The sequence below is a fragment of the Carlito syrichta genome, unplaced genomic scaffold (genome assembly GCF_000164805.1).
Source record: "Carlito syrichta isolate Samal-C Ts95f unplaced genomic scaffold, Tarsius_syrichta-2.0.1 Scaffold315844, whole genome shotgun sequence".
Taxonomy (NCBI): domain Eukaryota; kingdom Metazoa; phylum Chordata; class Mammalia; order Primates; family Tarsiidae; genus Carlito; species Carlito syrichta.
The window spans coordinates 328,522-346,720 of record NW_007259940.1 but is presented as its reverse complement, the minus strand read 5'-3'; the positions used below and the strand labels follow the sequence as shown (position 1 = coordinate 346,720).

At 34.5% G+C, this 18,199-nt stretch overlaps 1 protein-coding gene across 3 annotated transcripts; it reads left to right on the top strand.

Moving 5' to 3' along the window:
- The first annotated feature begins 3,817 nt into the window (after window positions 1–3,817).
- Window positions 3,818–17,975, top strand: LOC103276020 (UDP-glucuronosyltransferase 2B4-like). 3 transcript variants are annotated; one of them, XM_008073444.2, is made up of 7 exons: window positions 3,818–4,130; window positions 4,482–4,541; window positions 6,177–6,325; window positions 9,625–9,756; window positions 11,631–11,718; window positions 12,598–12,817; window positions 17,611–17,975. In XM_008073444.2, exons 1-7 carry the CDS (start codon window positions 3,818–3,820, stop codon window positions 17,888–17,890), a joined length of 1,242 nt encoding a protein of 413 aa, XP_008071635.1. In that variant the 3' UTR covers window positions 17,891–17,975. The 3 variants fall into 3 exon arrangements, with proteins under 3 accessions (XP_008071635.1, XP_008071634.1, XP_008071633.1); XM_008073443.2 differs by lacking the exon at window positions 4,482–4,541 and having other exon boundaries at window positions 3,818–4,280; XM_008073442.2 differs by having other exon boundaries at window positions 3,818–4,541.
- Window positions 17,976–18,199: the final 224 nt, after the last annotated feature.

Sequence of the window (18,199 nt, the reverse complement as noted above, 5' to 3'; positions counted from 1 at the left end):
CCTACTTGAAAGACAGTTTGAAAAACAGCTGCTACTGGCACCACCAGTCACCACAGACTTTGGTGCCAAATCGGACATTGGCATTGGGGACCACAAAGAACACACTGGAGAAACGAGTTGCCAAGTCCCAATTAAGGAGAAGATGCAGAGACACCCCCACTGCCTTATCCTGGTACCTGGGTGGAGATGGACTCTTGCCTGCCCATGTGAACAGCGGACCTACTCCCTGAAACTGAGAGGTGAATTCAGCTTCACTTTAAGGTTGATCACTGTCCACCCAGAAAGGATTTCCTGGGGGCAGTATCTCCAGAGGGACAGGCTGGTGGGAGAGATCCACTCATCCCATCCCCTGCACTGGAACAATTGTGAGAGTAGTCTGCAATCAGAGATGAAGAACTCGGCCCACAGCAGAGGGTTGGGGGTGAGTTTTGAACTGATCCAACTTCCATCCCCCAGCGATTCATGACGCCTGTGACCCAGATGGGAACGAACTAATAGGTGCACGCAGAGAGAGCCAACACAGGCAGATCGGTGTGGGAGGGGGAGGGGGTGGTTCATAGCCACTCCCAGACCGCATGGTGAGATACAGGACAGAGCTAGAAGTCACAGCCAGCTCTCCTCTGTCATGAGTCTAGCGTAGTGGTGCTTGTATCTGACAAGGAACCCAAAGTTTCAGACACTGCCACAAGAGGGCGATAAAGGATTACAGAAGTTGTTGGGGTTTTTTGGTTATTTTTGTTTTATTTGGTGTTCTTTTATTATTTCTCTTTTTATTTTTCCAGGCTTTCTCTATATATATTTTGCTGGGTGTTGAGGTGTGTACATTTTGTTTTGTTTTATTGCTTCTTCTTTTTTCACTTAAGGGTATATTCGTACGTGAAAATGTCCTCACATTTTCAATTTTAGCATTTATCTTTTTTCTACTTTTCACTTGTCTGTTGGTTTGTTTGAGTTTCCTTCTCTACTTCTTTCTCTTCATTTTTTTTTCTTCTTTCTCTCTTTCTCAGTTATTTTCCATTCCCATATGTTATTTCTTACTCAGGGGATATACATACATTCCCAATGCATGGACATACTGTGAGGTGGTGAAAAGTGGGTCCCAGGGGGTCCACACCCCAGTCAGTCACCGTTGTGATCTGCAGGCAACTTTTGAATCTTAGCATCCCACGGTACACCTTATTCAAATATCAAAGTTCCATGGCTCTCCACACTCAATCTGGCCTCAAAATAGAACAAATTTGGAGGCTTCACCTAAGGAAAAATAGGGGATTGAACAAACAGAAGTAAAGACTATTCCCTCTCACTGAGCAACATAAGTAAAGAAAAACTCATCACAAATGAAGAGAAACCATGAAAAAACACTGATAACCCAGAGTGCCCTAGAAAGACTGTGCTGGAAAACAAAGACTTTAGAATATAAACAATGATAAGCACCCAGATTGACTTATCTCAAATCATAAATGCAGAGATCAAAGAATGATTGGAAAAGATAAATAAGAATTTAGGCAAGATGAAAAAATGAAATAATTAATTACAGAGATGCAAGCCATAAAGAATATAGTGAATGAAATAAATAACAAACTGATACACATGGAAAGCAGAATTAACCAAGCAGAAGAAAGAATCTCAGAACTTGAGGACCAAAATATGCAATGAATCTATCTGTTAAAATCATAGAAAGGAAGCTTAAAGTACAAAACAGAATCTAAAGATATGTACAAATATATTAAAAAGCTTAACTTATGCCTTATCAACTTTCCTAAAGCAGAAAAGGAGGCAGAGACCACCTTGGAGCAAGCATTCCATGAGGTCATCCAAGAAAACTTCCCTCACTCATCAGAGACATGACCATCCAAACATAAGTGATTCAGAGAACCCTTGCAAGGCATCAAATAAGAAGGCCTACTCCTAAACACATAGCAATTCACTTACACTAAGTAGGTATAAAAGAAAAAATCCTAAAGGCAACCAGAGAGAAAGGTTAGACTACCTACTGGGGAAGACAAATTTGAGTAGCAGTAGACATATTTACAGAAACACTATAGGCTAGAAGAGACTGAAGTCCAATTTTCAAAGATCTCAAAGACAAGCAAATCCAACCAAGAATTTCCTACCTAGCTAAACTAAACTTCATCGCTGATGGAGAATTAAAATTCTTCCCAGAAATTCAATCCCTAAGAGTTTATGCTGCCTCCAAAACAGTTCTACAAGAGACATGTAGAAAGGTATTAAACACACTAGAAAGGGGAAGAAAGCATGACAATGCATGCTGTGTTGATTCTCTGTTTTCCTGAATTTTTGGGAAACCCACTTCCCCAAAATTCAGGAAAACAGAGAATCAATACAGCATGCATTGTAACAACAAAATTGAAAACACACACATATATCAACCACAAGACCATAAATGTAATTCAATACATCAACAGATGTAAAAACAAGAATCACACTATGATATTATTAGACACTGATAAAACTTTTGACAAAATCTTTCTTAACATTCCTTTTTGATAAAAAGAAACCCTGAACACTAGGGCATAGAAAAAACATACCTTAAAATAAAAAGGCCATCCACAATGAACCCATGGGCAACATATTGTTAAAAGGACAAAAATTGGAAGAATTCCCCTGAAAAAATGAACAACACAAGGCTGCCCACTCTTATCCCTCCTGTTGAACAACATGTTGATCATCCTAGCTAGAACAATCAGACAAGAGAAAGAAATCAGGGGTATCCAAATAGGACAGAGAAAGTTACATTATCCATTTTTGCTGAAAATATGATACTATACCTTGACAACTTAAGAGATTCTGTTGAAAACCCTGAATTGTACCCCACATCTTTATAATAATTAAAAAAGATACCTGCATACATATGTTTATTGCAGCATTATTTATGATAGCAAAAACGTGGAACCAATTATGCTGCCCATCGAAAGAGGACTGGATAAAAAAATGTGGTACATATACATGATGGAATATTATGCATCCATAAAGAGGTAAAATTATGAACTTCACGGCAATTTGGATGGACTTAGAATCTATAATACTGAGGGATCCGTCACAGAAAAAAAGAACTGAGTATCACCTGTTCTCACTCATAAGTGGATCTTGGACAATTATCACAATGCTATAAGAAAGGGACTGACAGTAGTGAGAAATTGCCGGGGAAGGCGGGGCACACCTCATCAACAAGTACCTGCATAATGAACATTTGTATATCTTACCCTGAATTGTACCCCACGTATTTTTTAAAAAAATTTTTAAAGATTAAACCAAGAAAATAGGTTAGTGTTTGCCTAGGGTGGGGTGGATGCAGAAACAAGGGTTAGGAGATAAAAACTAAAGTGTACAGGGTTTTGAGAGGAGAGACTAAACAGATTGTTGCAATTCTGTGCATATACAAAGAAAACTGAATTTTAGACAACAATTGGTAAACATATTACATATGAATTATGTCAACAAAACTTTACAGTAAAAATCCCTTGAACCAGGATTTTCAAGAAATACTAATTCAGCTGAAAAGTCACATAAGACCAGTGTCTTATCTTGGCAAGATTATGTTAGCTAAATGATAGCATCTGTGAAAATAATAGGAACATTAAACATAACTGTGTAAACAGTAGGTCATCTAACTTTTGTTTCTCTCTTAGCCATCCACCTTATCAAACTGTGTGTGCAATGAACTTACTTCAAAGTTTGAGTTATATTTTAACTTGATTGATTTATCTTTAACTATAAGAAGAGGACATGAGAAAAAAAAGAAGACAAAAACTGCAGAACAAAGAAGCTGGAAAGGAAGCCTTTGTGCAGCACCAGGATGTCTATAAAATGGACTTCAGTTCTTCTGCTGATACAGATGAGTTGTTACTTCAAGTCTGGGGGTTGTGGAAAGGTGCTGGTGTGGCCCACAGAATACAGCCATTGGTTGAATATGAAGGCAATCCTGAATGAACTCGTCCAGAGAGGTCATGAGGTGACTGTATTGACATCTTCAGCTTCCATCCTTGTTGATCCCAGTATATCATCCTCTATTAAATTTGAAGTTTATCCTACATCTTTAACTAAAGATGATTTTGAGAATGTTTTAGGGGAACTGGTAGATACATGGATGTATGATCTTCCAAAATATACCTTTCTGTCATACTTTTCAAAAGTACAAGAAATGTTTTGGAAATATTATGAAATAATTAGAAATCTCTGTAAAGATGCTGTTTTGAACAAGAAACTTATGGATAAACTACAAACATCAAAGTTTGATGTCATTCTTGCTGATCCTGCTGGTCTTGGTGGAGAGCTGCTGGCTGAAGTGCTTAAAATACCCTTTGTGTACAGCTTTCGCTTCTCTCCTGGCTACATATTTGAGAAGTATAGTAAAGGATTTCTGTTCCCTCCTTCCTATGTGCCTGTTGTCCTGTCAGAATTAAGGGATCAAATGACATTTACGGAGAGGATACAAAATATGTTATATATGCTTTATTTTGACTTTTGCTTTCAAATACTTGATATGAAGAAATGGGATCAGTTTTACAGCGAAATATTAGGTAAGTCATATTTTAAATTTGTGGCTATTAAGTCCTAACCTTCCATGTGTTTTTAAGGTGAAATTATATGAATATAAAGTCAGAGGAGTGAGATTTCTTTATGTGATATGACGAAATAAAAATATATGATGATCTATCAATCTCACAAATAGTATGGAAAACTGACATAGGAGTAGTTAGAATCTTGTGGTTATCATTCATACAGGACAATCAAGGAAGTCATAAATCTGAAAATTGAAGCATTTGTGATTTTTAAACAATAATATCCATTGTACTATGCTTTTTATTTTTAAGAATGTCAATACACATATCAAGAAACATCTTGAAGAAAGCAGACATATCTGTTAAAAAGTTGCCATAGCTGGGCTCGGTGGCTCAGCCTGTAATCCCACGCCTTTGGGAGGCTGAGGTGAGTGGATTGCCCGAGCCTGCGGATTCGAGACCTGCCTGGGGAACTTGGCGAGACCTCATCTCTACAAAAAAAATGAAAAATCTGCTGGGCGTGGTAGCGCACGCCTGTAGTTCCTGCTACTTGGGAGGCTGAGGCGGAAGGATAGCCGGAGCCAAGCAGGTCGAGGCTGCGGTGGCCAGGAGCGACCACTGCACTCCAGTCTGGGCGACAGAGTGAGACTCCAACTCAAAAAAAAAAAAAAAAGTTGCACATATTTCTGGCACAATTTTCACGATAACAATTGTGTTGTTTCTCCTTGTGTAACTCAGTCTCCCCATTTAGAACTTAAAATATTTTTTCTTGTTAGCCAGAAAGAGTCCTTCTCATTTAAGAGATACAGTAGCTTTATTCTAGAAACAAAAACCTAAAATAATTTGAAGTTCCTAATGCTTCTTCATTATTTAACAAAGGGCTTGAAATTATTTAAGGACTAAATTCTTGTTGAAGTGTGAAAAAAATCTAAGTTTTATATATGTATTTTATTAAACTATCTCTCCATTAAGGAAAATATGATCCAAATTAAAGGGTAGTAAAAAAAATCTCTATTTCAATAACTTCTGAAATTTTTTGAGCTATCATTTGTAAATATATTTATTTTTTAAAACTAATATCAATGTGATCTTGACATAAAACAAAAGCAGTGGTAAGTATAAGGATTTCAACCATACTCTAAAAACTAACAGTTCACTTGCAGAACTAAGTATCAAAGGATGAGTTTATTACAGTCTAGAAACTAGACTGAGTACCTCTGAGAAAGCTATTTTAATGGCTATGGTCGGATTAATTGATTGTGAAGCTCAAAGAGGTGATTAAATGTATACTTGTAACTATTGCAGCTTTAGAGAGTAAACAAATGCATCTTTAACAAAATAGTGGCATACATATTAATTACTTCTAATTATAAATATACTAATTAGAGGCAAGATTTCTTTACAAATTTTTAACACTTTGCCTTTCCTATATATTCAGGTTAACAACAGTACATGAAAATTATATTATGCTTATGTACAAACATACATATATTGTTCTATCAAACCATAGATCTGCATATTTCTTTAACTACATTATTTCAAATCTTTTCAGGAAAATACCTGTATATCTATGTGACAACTTTCTTGTGTCAACTACCATTTGCTTTTTCTTTTCTTTTTTTTTTAACTTTTGGCTACTTTTTTTTTCTTCAGGAAGACCTACTACATTATCTGAAACAATGGGAAAAGCTGAAATGTGGCTAATTCGAACCTATTGGGATTTTGAATTTCCTCGCCCATTCTTACCAAATGTTGATTTTGTCGGAGGACTTCACTGTAAGCCTGCCAAAGCCCTGCCAAAGGTAAACATACTTTTGGTTTTCTTCTCTTTGCTTTGATTTTCGGAAGAAATGACTCAGAGTGTTTGATTCACAGTGAAATATAGGAGTCAAGTAAAATGACTTGCCATTGTTAACTCATATATTTATACACCATCACAAATAAGTGAATTTCATGATGCTTATAGCATAAAGAAGGATACCAAGGAGACTCAAGAACTGGAAAAAAAACCACTGGTCAGTATCGGATTTTCAGAAAAACAAATTAAGCATAGTTTCTGACCCCACATACCCTATGTTCCACTTTGAAAGACAGAATAGAGCTTTGGCCCACTCTCTTACCTTGGGGAGGTGCATCTTCCTTCTCTCTCTCTCTAATTTACTATCTAAATAAACAATATTTTCCAGTCTATAAAAAATATAGAATAGAAGCATGCAAAAAAAATAGTCTGAAAAGTGCTATAAGTAAAGAACACAATGATAAATTATATCCAGAACAGATTCCAAAGCCATTGGTAATAAAGTGATCCCTGAACAATATGTAGGAATAGGTAAAAAGATGAGGGAGTAAAGAACACACAATAAGACAAGCAAGTAGAGAAATAAGAATGTGTACCAAGACTCCATGTTTAGTTTGCAGGAAAAGGCTGAATATAGAGGGAGATGATGCTGGAAAGGTAAGTTGAAGTCAATCATTACAAGAGGTTTGGGCATATATTAAAGGCATTGGAAAGGTGTTGCATAGACAAGAAATGGAGACATATGATTAGATTTTCTTGATTAAAAAAAAAAAAAAACTCCCAAGAATCAAGATGTTAGATGTATTGAATTGTAGAAGGGCAAGATTGGAAAGAGTAGACAGTTTAGGAAATTTTGCATAAGTTCAGGCAACAAATGGTGGAAAGAGGAGTAGAATGTTGATAGAGAAAACTACACCTACTTTTCCCATAATAGCAACAACTTCATAATGCTTTGTGTGGAAAGAAATGTTAACACACATGAAACAGGTAAAATGTTTCTGACACATAGTGACCCAGAAATATTATTAATATCATAATCACTTTTTTTAGTAATGTTATCAACTAAGTAACACATATCAGCCATTTGAGAAGAATTATTCATTTACTAGGAACTGGTTTGCCAACATTTCAAGATTGTATTCTCTAGCAAGTCCTTGATAAAATACCCTGTGGACTTGTTTAAATGTAGATGTTTAAATTTTGTCAGTAAGATTAGCAACTTGAAATGCTATAATTTTATTGTAAGTGATGAAGTTCTTCCCCAGTATTCTAGCTTAAAAAGAAAAACATTCCTCAGCTACATAAATGCGTGCCCCCAAGATATTTTCAGCCAAACCCAATGATTACTTGCTTTCATTGCAGTATGTAAACCATTTATCCCTGATCTCAGAGTTTTACTTCCTAGACCATAAAAGGGATGATTTATCTTATCAGAAAATATGTTTTCTACCTAAGGCCAAGTCTACAGTACACCTTATTAAAGTTAACTTGGAGAACTTGGTCTCAATGTTATAACTGCCTAACATACAAGCACAGAGAAAATGTAACGGCATATATAATAAAAACTAAATAGTGCCGGGTTCGGTGGCTCAGCCTGTAATCCCACGCCTTTAAGAGGCTGAGATGAGTGGATTGCCTAAGCCCGAGGGTTCGAGACCCGCCTGGGCAGCGAGACTTCATCTCTACAATAAACCAAAAAATCAGGCGGGCGTGGTAGCACATGCCTGTAATTCCAGCTACTTGGAAGGCTGAGGCGGAAGGATCGCCGGAGCCCGGCGGGTCGAGGCTGCGGTGGCCGGGAGCGGCCACTGCACTCCAATCTGGGCAACAGAGTGAGACTCCAACTCAAAAAAAAAAAAAAAACTAAATAATTTCCACCACTTTTAACTAAAACAGCCCATAAGGTCTAATTACAAAAGAATTGTATCAGCATATAGGATGATATGCGTTCAGAAGGAACACAAGAACCTAACATATTTTAATTTAATGTCATAATTTTAAAATGACATAAGTAGAAATCTTTCCTACATTATTGAAAAAAAAATTCCTAAGAACTCGTCTACCTTTTTGTTAGCAGCAGCATAAAACAGAAATTTTCTTCAAGAGATAAAAATCCAATATTTGCGTTGAATCCAAATTGTTTAGTCTGTTTATATATAATAACTTTTACAAGCTATAAAAGCAGAGGTTAGATTAATGAAAATTATATGCAATTGATCCCTATTCTCAAACAAGCTTCCCCCTCATATTAAAGGAAACTATAGGACTATTGGGAGTGAAAGCAAAGTAGACAGAGAAAGAAGACAGGGAAAAATGACTAATAACAGAGTAGGAATATTTACTTTCATTGTTTGTTGTTATTAACTTACAAAAGGAAAATCTGAATCCAAGTCAATATTGTAAAATCTCTCCTCTCTTTATTTTATAAAATAAATGTTAACCCAAATTTCTTTCCTTTTTTCCATTAAATATGCAATTTTCAGATGATGTCTATATATTTTAAAAGAATAAAACACTGAAAAATGTATCACATGTTTTAAAGACCATGTAGCCATTGCTTTCATAACACATCCAAATGCATCTATACAGACAGAGAAAAAATAAATCAAGATGGAAAGATTCAATATCTGTGGAATATATTCATGAAATGAACATTGCAATAATTCAAATATATTTCTAAATTATTATACATTTGTATCAAATACCATATATTAACAAATGATTATAAACTTTTACTCTCACATTCACGTTGGCAAAAAATGTTTAATTACACTGTCATCCAAATGCAATTCAGTTGAAAACTGAGGTACAAAATAAGGAATAGAACAAGATCACAATTTCTTGTGGAACAAAAGCATATATATACAGAAATATTCTTCAAGAGATAAAATCCAATATTTGCATTGAATACAAATTGTTTAGTCTATTTATATATAATAACTATTACAAGCTATAAAAGTAGAGGTTAGATTACAAATTACAAATGAAAAGTCTGAGTATAATATTTTCTAGCATTATCTTCTTTGACTACAGTGTAATAGCGCTTTCATTTTTTCTATCACATACATATATACACGGGCGCACACACACATTTAACACAAATATGGACAATAGAGGCCATGTATCTCTTAGTACACATCTGCTTCCTAAGAAACTGATTTATTATATCAGCTTAAACCCATTCATTACTGCAAAAGAGTTTTGATAATACTTGATTTTCTAGTCTTACTTTATTGTAGCAATGTTTTCAATAGTGTTTGCTGCTTGAATACCTTTTTGTGATGGTGCAAAATTTCTTCACAGGAAATGGAAGACTTTGTCCAGAGTTCTGGAGAAAATGGTGTTGTTGTGTTTTCTCTGGGGTCAATGGTCAGTGGCCTCACAGAAGAAAGGGCCAATGTGATTGCTTCAGCCCTTGCCCAGCTCCCACAAAAGGTTAGATAAAGTGCCTCAGTGGTGGACAGCTAATAAATACATATGTTAAACTCCTTATAAAGAATCCAGTTATAATAATTTTCTGCCAAATGTTAACTTATAGGATAGCTCTAATTATCTTAGACACCAGTTCAAAATCAAAAATATATACATAAGATGCTAAAATAGTACAGGGAGTTTTGATTTATTATTCCTTTGGCATTAACATTGTTATCAGAAAGAAATACGCTTAGGAAGTGCAGGTGAAGTTTGGGTTATGACCATGGCACTACAGGCAGGTCCATAGAAATCACTAGGTTCTGCCCTGTTGCTTGCTTCCTTTGCCTACAGGTTTCCTGAGGACACCGTGCACACATCATATATTATCAGAGGAGTTAAACTTTAATGAATAACTGCACTAGCATAATAACAAGTGGGTATTGAAGTCTCAAGTCCATTATGCAGTTTAGGCTTGTCATGTAATCTAGTTTCCTGTACTTCCTGTACTTTTTGGAGTAGGTCTATTTGGTATGCTGACTAGGATGCTATTCAGACGAGATGACCTGAGCCGACAAACCACCAGTTCATGTATCCACCTAGGTAAATGGATTTAGAGAATGAGCAAAACTTGCCTGTTGGACCCTGTTAATGTCTTAAGCATCAAGATATCATAGAAAGTATGGAGATCAAATTCCACCCTTATTGTAGACTTTGCGCATTATAAAGTGTGACACCACAAGGACTCTGTTCTAACCATCAGATGAACACTTTCTCCTTATAGAGAAGGAAAAGGTTGTAAGGAGTCAAGCAAAAGGAAACCAGACATAAGAAAAGTCTCAGAAGCACCTTTCCAAAAAATATAGTAGGAATTTACTTTTGAATAGAATACATCTGCTGTTTTTGTGTATTTGTAAATTACTTTTTTATTTCCTAACACAGTCTTCTTCTAAAAACCTATGCTAATTTTTTGTTGAAAACTCAAAACCACTCTACACACAGAGAAAATACAAGGCAAACATTTGTAAATTATGGTCCTGTTTATAAAGACTGCTTGGGAATTCTAAAATAAGTGTCTTATTCTGGTACTGTGAATGACAATGACTGGGTTATACTGAATCATATTTAAAATGCTGGCAATGCTTTGTACTTAATCATCTAAGCAGTAATGATCAAGTAAGTAGTATTTAGGAAAATACCATTTATCCTTTTTCTACAGCTGTCTTGTTAAACATGCATTGCCAACTGGCTCTTTTTTCCTACATGGAAATAATTTCCAATACTTTGTTAATACTTTCATTCCATTCAACAGTTTTGAAATTTTTCTTGAAAGTACCACTTAACAATTTGTAATCTAAGAAGTGCATACTACCTTGCGGCATTGATTTATTTCTCACAAGTAGTTGAGTTATTTCTTGTAAATCAAAAAATGTCAGACTCTCATAAAATAACTGATAGATTAATAGATATAAGTAAACTCTGTATAGCACTCAAGAGGATATAAATTAACATTAACTTTGGAATGTTACAACTAGTACACCATACACAAAATAAATTTATAGGTCACTACTACTTTGATACTGTATTATAATGACTGCTTAACAATTTCTTAAATGCTTAATATTTTATTGATAATCTCATTTTTCTAAGCTACTGTTTTGAAAGAGATAATTTCCTTATATGACAATTTGACTATAAAAGTTAGCACATGAAATGTGAATATTCTCCTTAACTCAGACTTGTAGTAGTTCTCATTAATTGACATCTCTTGTTCTCATTTCTACATCTTATATATATGGAGTTTAACTAGATAACTGTTTATCTTTTGGGGGGTTCTAACACATTATAATGTTGGAGTTCCAGTCATGAAAAGACTTTTTGTTTTTTTACCCTAACAGGTACTATGGAGATTTAATGGCAAGAAACCACATACTTTAGGACCCAATACTCGACTGTACAACTGGATACCCCAGAATGACCTTCTCGGTAAGACTCAACAGAACAAATACTGAATATGAGTAACAGCCAGTTAGAGTGATAGTTTAACAGAAAACAAGATTACTGAACATGTGTTCTTGAAAACAAAAACAAAACCTAACTAGTTCACATTTATTTTCCAGTACTAGGGAAAAAAAGATAAAATATGCTAGTTGGTATTTTATTATATACACTAATAATATACTCTATTATCAGAATCAAAGTATGTTCATTTCAGGTGAAAATTTCTCTCATAGAGAGTTTTTCGACAACCGCTTGGTTGTCTCTCTGTCCCCTATGTCTACAAACCTACACCTGACCTTTCCTCTAACTCTACTATCACTATTTAATGCCACTAAAAGTGGCAGTTCTCTTTTATCGCCAGTGACTCAGTATTTTTTATGGAAAGAAATCTGCAAACTTTATCATGATGTGGTGATACACTTTTTAATAAAGTGTAGTCTGTTCTTCCTCTGGTTTCAGCACCACTAACACCTCACTCTGCTGCCCTCGACATCCAACATGTTAGACTCAGTGTCTGCATCATTAAGAGAACATGATTTCCATAGCCAACGTTTTTCTTTTCCTTTTTAAAAAAATTTTATTTTCTTTATCTAAAATGTTTCTTTTTGTTTTTTTCCACCTGGTAATCTTATATCCATTATTCCAGTATGAAGTGACACACACTACCTCTTTCATGGAGCCTTCACTTCCCTTTTGATAGCATTCGTTGCTTCTGCTTCTGAAATCACTTTTAATATAATTTCATGAATATAATCATCTGTTATCTCAAAAGTACTGCTTCTGTCAGTGTATTATATTGTATATTTCTAATTTTATTTGTAAGACTTATAATGGATAATTTAGTTAAAATTCATCCAATCCTAGGTCACCCCAAAACCAGAGTTTTTATAACTCATGGTGGAACAAATGGCATCTACGAGGCTATTTACCATGGGATCCCTATGGTGGGTATCCCTTTGTTTGCGGATCAACCTGATAACATTGCTCACATGGTGACCAAAGGAGTAGCTCTTAGAGTGGACTTTAACACCATGTCAAGTACAGATTTGCTTAATGCATTGAAGATAGTCATCAATGACCCTATGTGAGTATGACAATTTTTTAAGTAGGTGGTATTTATAGGTAGATTCTCTTGTCAACAGTGAATGTAAGTTTCATCTACTTTTTAATAGCCTATTTTTTCTCTTTATTTCAATAGCTTTAGTTTTTACAAATAGTTTTTGGTTATATGGACTCGTATGGTAGCAAAAATGTCTGTAGTTCAAGAGTACCCACCACCTGTGCCCGTGCACATTGTACAAAATACATGATTATTAATCCCTTGATGTTTCTCCCCCTCCTCCTCTTAGTCTTCAGTGAACATGATATGATACTCTGTGCTTTGGGAGATCCTTAGTTTGGGATCCACCTATATATAAGTGGGGATGTGTGGTGTTTGGTTTTCTGCAACTTCGTTATTTCACTTAGGATGAAGGTCTCCAACTCCACCCAAGTTGCTGCAAAAGGCATGAATTCATTTTTGTAATGACTGAATAGTATTTCGTGGTGTATTTATTTCACATTTTTAATTTTAATTGTTCTGTTGATGTGCAGTTAGGATGATTATGCTTCTTTTCAACTGTGAATTTTACTGTGATTAACATTTGAGTGTAGGTGTCTTTTTTGTGTAACAACCTCCATTCTTTTGGATAGATACCTCACAGTGGGATTGCTGGATCAGATGGTAGATCGACTTTAACTTCTTCGAGAAATTTTCATACTGATTTCCATAGATATTGTGCTAATTTACACTCCCACCAACAGTGTTTAAGTGCTCCCTTTTCCCTGCATCTACACCAGAATCATGTGTTTATTTCTTTTAATTTTTTAGCAATGGTTGTTCTGACTGGTGAAAGTTGATTTATCATGGTGGTCTTAAATTGCAACTTTCTAATGATTAGTGATGTTGAGAAGTTTTTCATATGTTTGTTGGCTATTTGTATATCTCTTTTTAGGAGATGCTGTTTGTGTCCTGTGTCCATTTTTTAGTGGGGTCACTTCCTTTTTTATGCTGATTTGTTTGAGTTTTTTGTAGATCCTGGATATAAGTTCTTTATCAGATGTATAGTTTGCAAATATATTTTCCCATTGTGTAGATTACCTATTTGCTCTACTGATTATTTCTTTTGCTGTGTAAAAGCTGTTTAGTTTAAATCCCATTTACTTATTTTTGTTTTTGTTGCATTCAGTTTTGGGTATTTAACCACAAGTTCTTTGCCTAGGTCAAAGTTCAGAAAAGTTTTTCTTATAGTATTCTTACGAATTTATATCTGGCAATTAAGTCTTTAATATATCATGGGGTAATTTTTTATACAGTGAAAGATAGAACTCAAGTCTTATTTTTCTGCATATAGCTATACATTTTCCCCAGCATCACTTGTTGGTTAGGGTGTCCTTTCCCCCAGTGTATATTTTCATTTGCTTTACAAAGATCATTTTGGTTATAGGTATTTGGGTTATTTCTGGGATACTCTATTCTGTTCCGTCAGTCCACGTATCTCCTCTTGTACCAGTACCATGCCGTTTGGTTATTACAACCTGATAGTATAATTTGAAGTGTGGTATTGTGATGTGTAAAGTTTTATTCTTTTTGCTCAGATTTGCTTTGATTTTTCTGGATTCTTTTGGTTCCATATAAATTTTAGGATTGTATTTTCTTATTCTGTGAAAAATGATGTTGATAGTTCAATAGAGATTGTGCTGAATCTGTAGATTGCTTTGGGTAATATGATCATTTTAACAGTGTTGATTCTTCTATTCCATGAGCATGGGATATTTTTTCATTTGTTCTGTCCTCTACAATTTTGTTTCTCAGAGTTTTGTAGTTCTCCTTGTAGACATCTTTCATTTCCTCGGCTAAATACATTACATTCCCAGGTATTTTAGCATTTTGGCATCTATTATAAGTGGAAGTTAGTTCTTAATTTGATTCTCGCTTTGATCCTTTTGGTGTACAGCAGGGTTACTGATTTGTGTGTGTTGCTATTATATTCTGAAACTTTATTTAATTCATTTATCAAGTGCAGGAGTCTGTTGGATGTATCTTTAGGATTTGATAGGTATATACACATACTACTGGCATACAAAAATAGCTTGATTTCTGCTACCAATTTGGATAACTTTTATTTTGCTTATCTGATTGCTCTGGATGAGACTTTCAGTACTATATTAATCAAGAGTGGCAAAAGTGAGCCTCCTTGCCTCGTTCCAGTTCCAGCAGGAATTGCATTAAACTTTTCTCCATTTAGTATAATATTGATTGTGGGCTTGTTGTGTATGATTTTTATTATTTTGAGAAATGTTCCTTCTGTGCCTCTTTTGCTAAAGGTTTCATGATAAAGGAATACTAGATTTTATCAGTACTTTCTCTGCAGCTAACGAAATGATCATTTTTTTTTGTTTTTAATTCTGTCAATGTGGTGAATCGCGTTTTTTGATTTGCATACTTTTGACCACTTTGCATTCCTGAAATCATGGTGAATTATGTTTCTTCCATGTGCTGTTGAATTATGTTTGTTTACTATTTAGTTGAGTGCTTGTGCTTCTATGTTCATTGGGGATTTTGGCCTCCTGTTTGTTTTTGTTTTCGCTGTTGGCATCTTTTTTCTTTTTTAATGTGTGTATTCTCCTGGCTTTGGTATAAGGGTGATATTGGCTTCATGGGATTAGTTAGGGAGAGGTCCCTTCTCTTCCATCTTATAGAATAGTTTCAGTAAATTTGGTAACAATTCTTCCTTGAAAGTCTGCAGAATTTGGCTGAGTCATTCAAGTCCTGGGCATTTGTTGTTGTTGCTGTTGTTGTTATTTTGCTGGGAGACTTGTAATTTCCATTTCAGTCTCACTACTGGTTATTAATATTTTCAGTGTATCTATTTTATTTTAATTGAAGATTAGGAAGTACTATTTCCAAGAATGTATCCATTTTCTCTATATTATCTAGTTTGTTTGCATAGCAGTATTGATAACCTCTGACAATCTTTTGTGTTTCCATAGTATCAGATATAATATTACTGTTTTCATTTCTGATTGAACTAATTTGAATCTTCTTTCTTCGCTTTTTAATTAATCTAGCTAGTGGTCTATTCATCTTGTTTATTTTTTTAATTTATCCTTTGTATAGCTTTTTTTTTTTTTTGCTTTCTGTTTTATTTAGCACCTCATTGGTCTTTCTTATCTTTTCTTCTTCTAGCACTTTTAAAAATTTTTTCTAGTTCCTCAACGTGTGATATTGGGTTGTTGATATGTGACCACTCACTATTTTTAATGCAGATGTAAAACTCTAAAATTTTTCCACTGAGGACAGCTTCGACTCTTTCCTAGACAGTTTTGATAGCTTGTTTTGTTTTTGTCATTTATTTGAAAGAATGTTTTAATTTTTATATTGATTTTATTGTTGACCAAATATTCATTCAGTTGCAGATTGTTCAACTTTCACATTTTTGTCTGGTTTTGTTAACTCTGGGAGTTCATTTATATTTTATATATAAGGTGTTTGATATAATTTCCAATTTTTTAACTTACAGAGACTTTAATTGTGGTCTGTAATATGATGTTTTTTTGGAGAATGTTCCATGTTTTTATGAGAAAAAAATGTATATTCTGTAGTTTTGGAGTAGAATGCTTTGTAGATATCACTTAGGTTTATTTGCTTAGGGTTCAATTTAACTTTAAAGTTTATTTTCTGACTTTTTCCTTGATGATCTGTTTATTGCTGTCAATGGAGTGTTGAAGTCTCCCACGATTTTTGTTTTGCCGTGAATCTCTTTTCATAAGACTAGTAGAATTTGTTTAATGAAGTTAGCTATTAGGTGCATTTATTTTTAAAATTGTTAAACTGTCTTGTTAGATTGATCTATTTATAATTGCATAGTAACAGTTATTTTTTTATAGCGATTATTTTCAGTTTGTTCCTTAATTAAAGATAAGTGTGCTGAATAAAATGGTTTACAAAATGGGTGTACTAGTAGACAAGTGGTGATATATATTGAAATCTGAGTAATAGTATATTAGTTTCTTCACAATAATTTTTAAATTTATTTTAAATTTTTTACATTACTTAGCATATGTACACTTATTTTATGTATTTCATACTAAGTCTTTGTTTAGAAGACACCATATTTAAAATTTTGGGGAGTGAAATGGTAAAATAAGCTCCAAAGAGTAGAAAAATCCTAGAAGTGCTACTATACTGTGCCAGGAAAATCCTCTCATGGAGATAACATTAAAGGGGACATCTTAGAAACAGATAAAAGAAAGCCTCAGGTTATTGTAAGGAAGAATGGTCTAAGAGAGGGAGACAGAGACAAAAAGTATAAAAGTGCTAAGGTCAGAACACTTTTGGTGGTTTAAAGAATAGAAGTATAATGTCTCTAGAAGATAGTGTTCTGGGGTAAGGGTTAGAAGTTGCCAGTGTTTTACCGTGTAAAGAAGATTTGGATTTTATCTTTAATGAGATGATAAGCCCAAAGATAATCTGTCATTATCTTTGGAATTGTCATTACACAATTCCTTTAAAGAAAAACCAAAATGACTGTTCCCAAATTGCATTTCCACTACCTCACTTACAGCACTAAGAATAGATCATAATATTACCTCTGCTAGAAAGACATTAACTTTCTCACCTGACCTACTATTTTCACTTTTTAAGATATTTGTTAATGAGGTAATTCCAACTTAAAAGTCAACTTTCTAAGATGACCAAAATTAAGATATTGGAAATCTATGACATTGACTTTGAATCATTTGTGTGAAATTTTTCAAAAACCTATTATAGTCTTGATATGCTCAGACAATGAGTTATTTTTAATTTTGGTATTTTTATGGTTATATATCGTTCAGATATAAAGAGAATGCTGTGAAATTATCAAGAATTCATCATGATCAACCAGCAAAGCCCCTAGATAGAGCAGTCTTCTGGATTGAGTTTGTCATGCGCCACAAAGGAGCTAAACACCTTCGGGCTGCAGTCCACGACCTCACTTGGTTCCAGTACCACTCTTTGGATGTGATTGGATTCCTGCTGGCCTGTGTGGCTGCTGTGATATTCACCATCACAAAGTGTTGCCTGTTTTGTTTCCGGAAGTTTGCTAAAACAAGAAAGAAGGGGAAAAGGGATTAGTTGCATCAAAATTCTGAAGTTGGGATAACTGATATATGAGACTCCTTCAGTTTATTCTAGCAAGAGTTTACATGATGCAGGATTTGTTTTCTTCTGTGATGAAACTTCTTTTCACAACTTGCTGTGTTATGTTAAAATGTGTTTATTACAGATTTACTAATTACTTAAACGTTAACAAATCTAATGTCAAAGACCTAAAAATCAGGAAAAATAAAAATAATATAGGCCAGGCTCGGTGGCTGAGCCTGTAATCCCAGCACTTGGGGAGGCTGAGGTGAGTGGATTGCCTGAACCCGTGGGTTTGAGACC

Excerpts from the sequence above, each read along its gene's own strand:
- LOC103276020 (XM_008073442.2), top strand. The coding sequence starts at position 3,818 with ATGTCTATAAAATGGACTTCAGTTCTTCTGCTGATACAGATGAGTTGT. Across the intron at positions 6,326-9,624 it reads CTGCCAAAGCCCTGCCAAAG|GAAATGGAAGACTTTGTCCA; the intron begins GTAAACATACTT and ends ATTTCTTCACAG. Across the intron at positions 12,818-17,610 it reads ATAGTCATCAATGACCCTAT|ATATAAAGAGAATGCTGTGA; the intron begins GTGAGTATGACA and ends TATATCGTTCAG.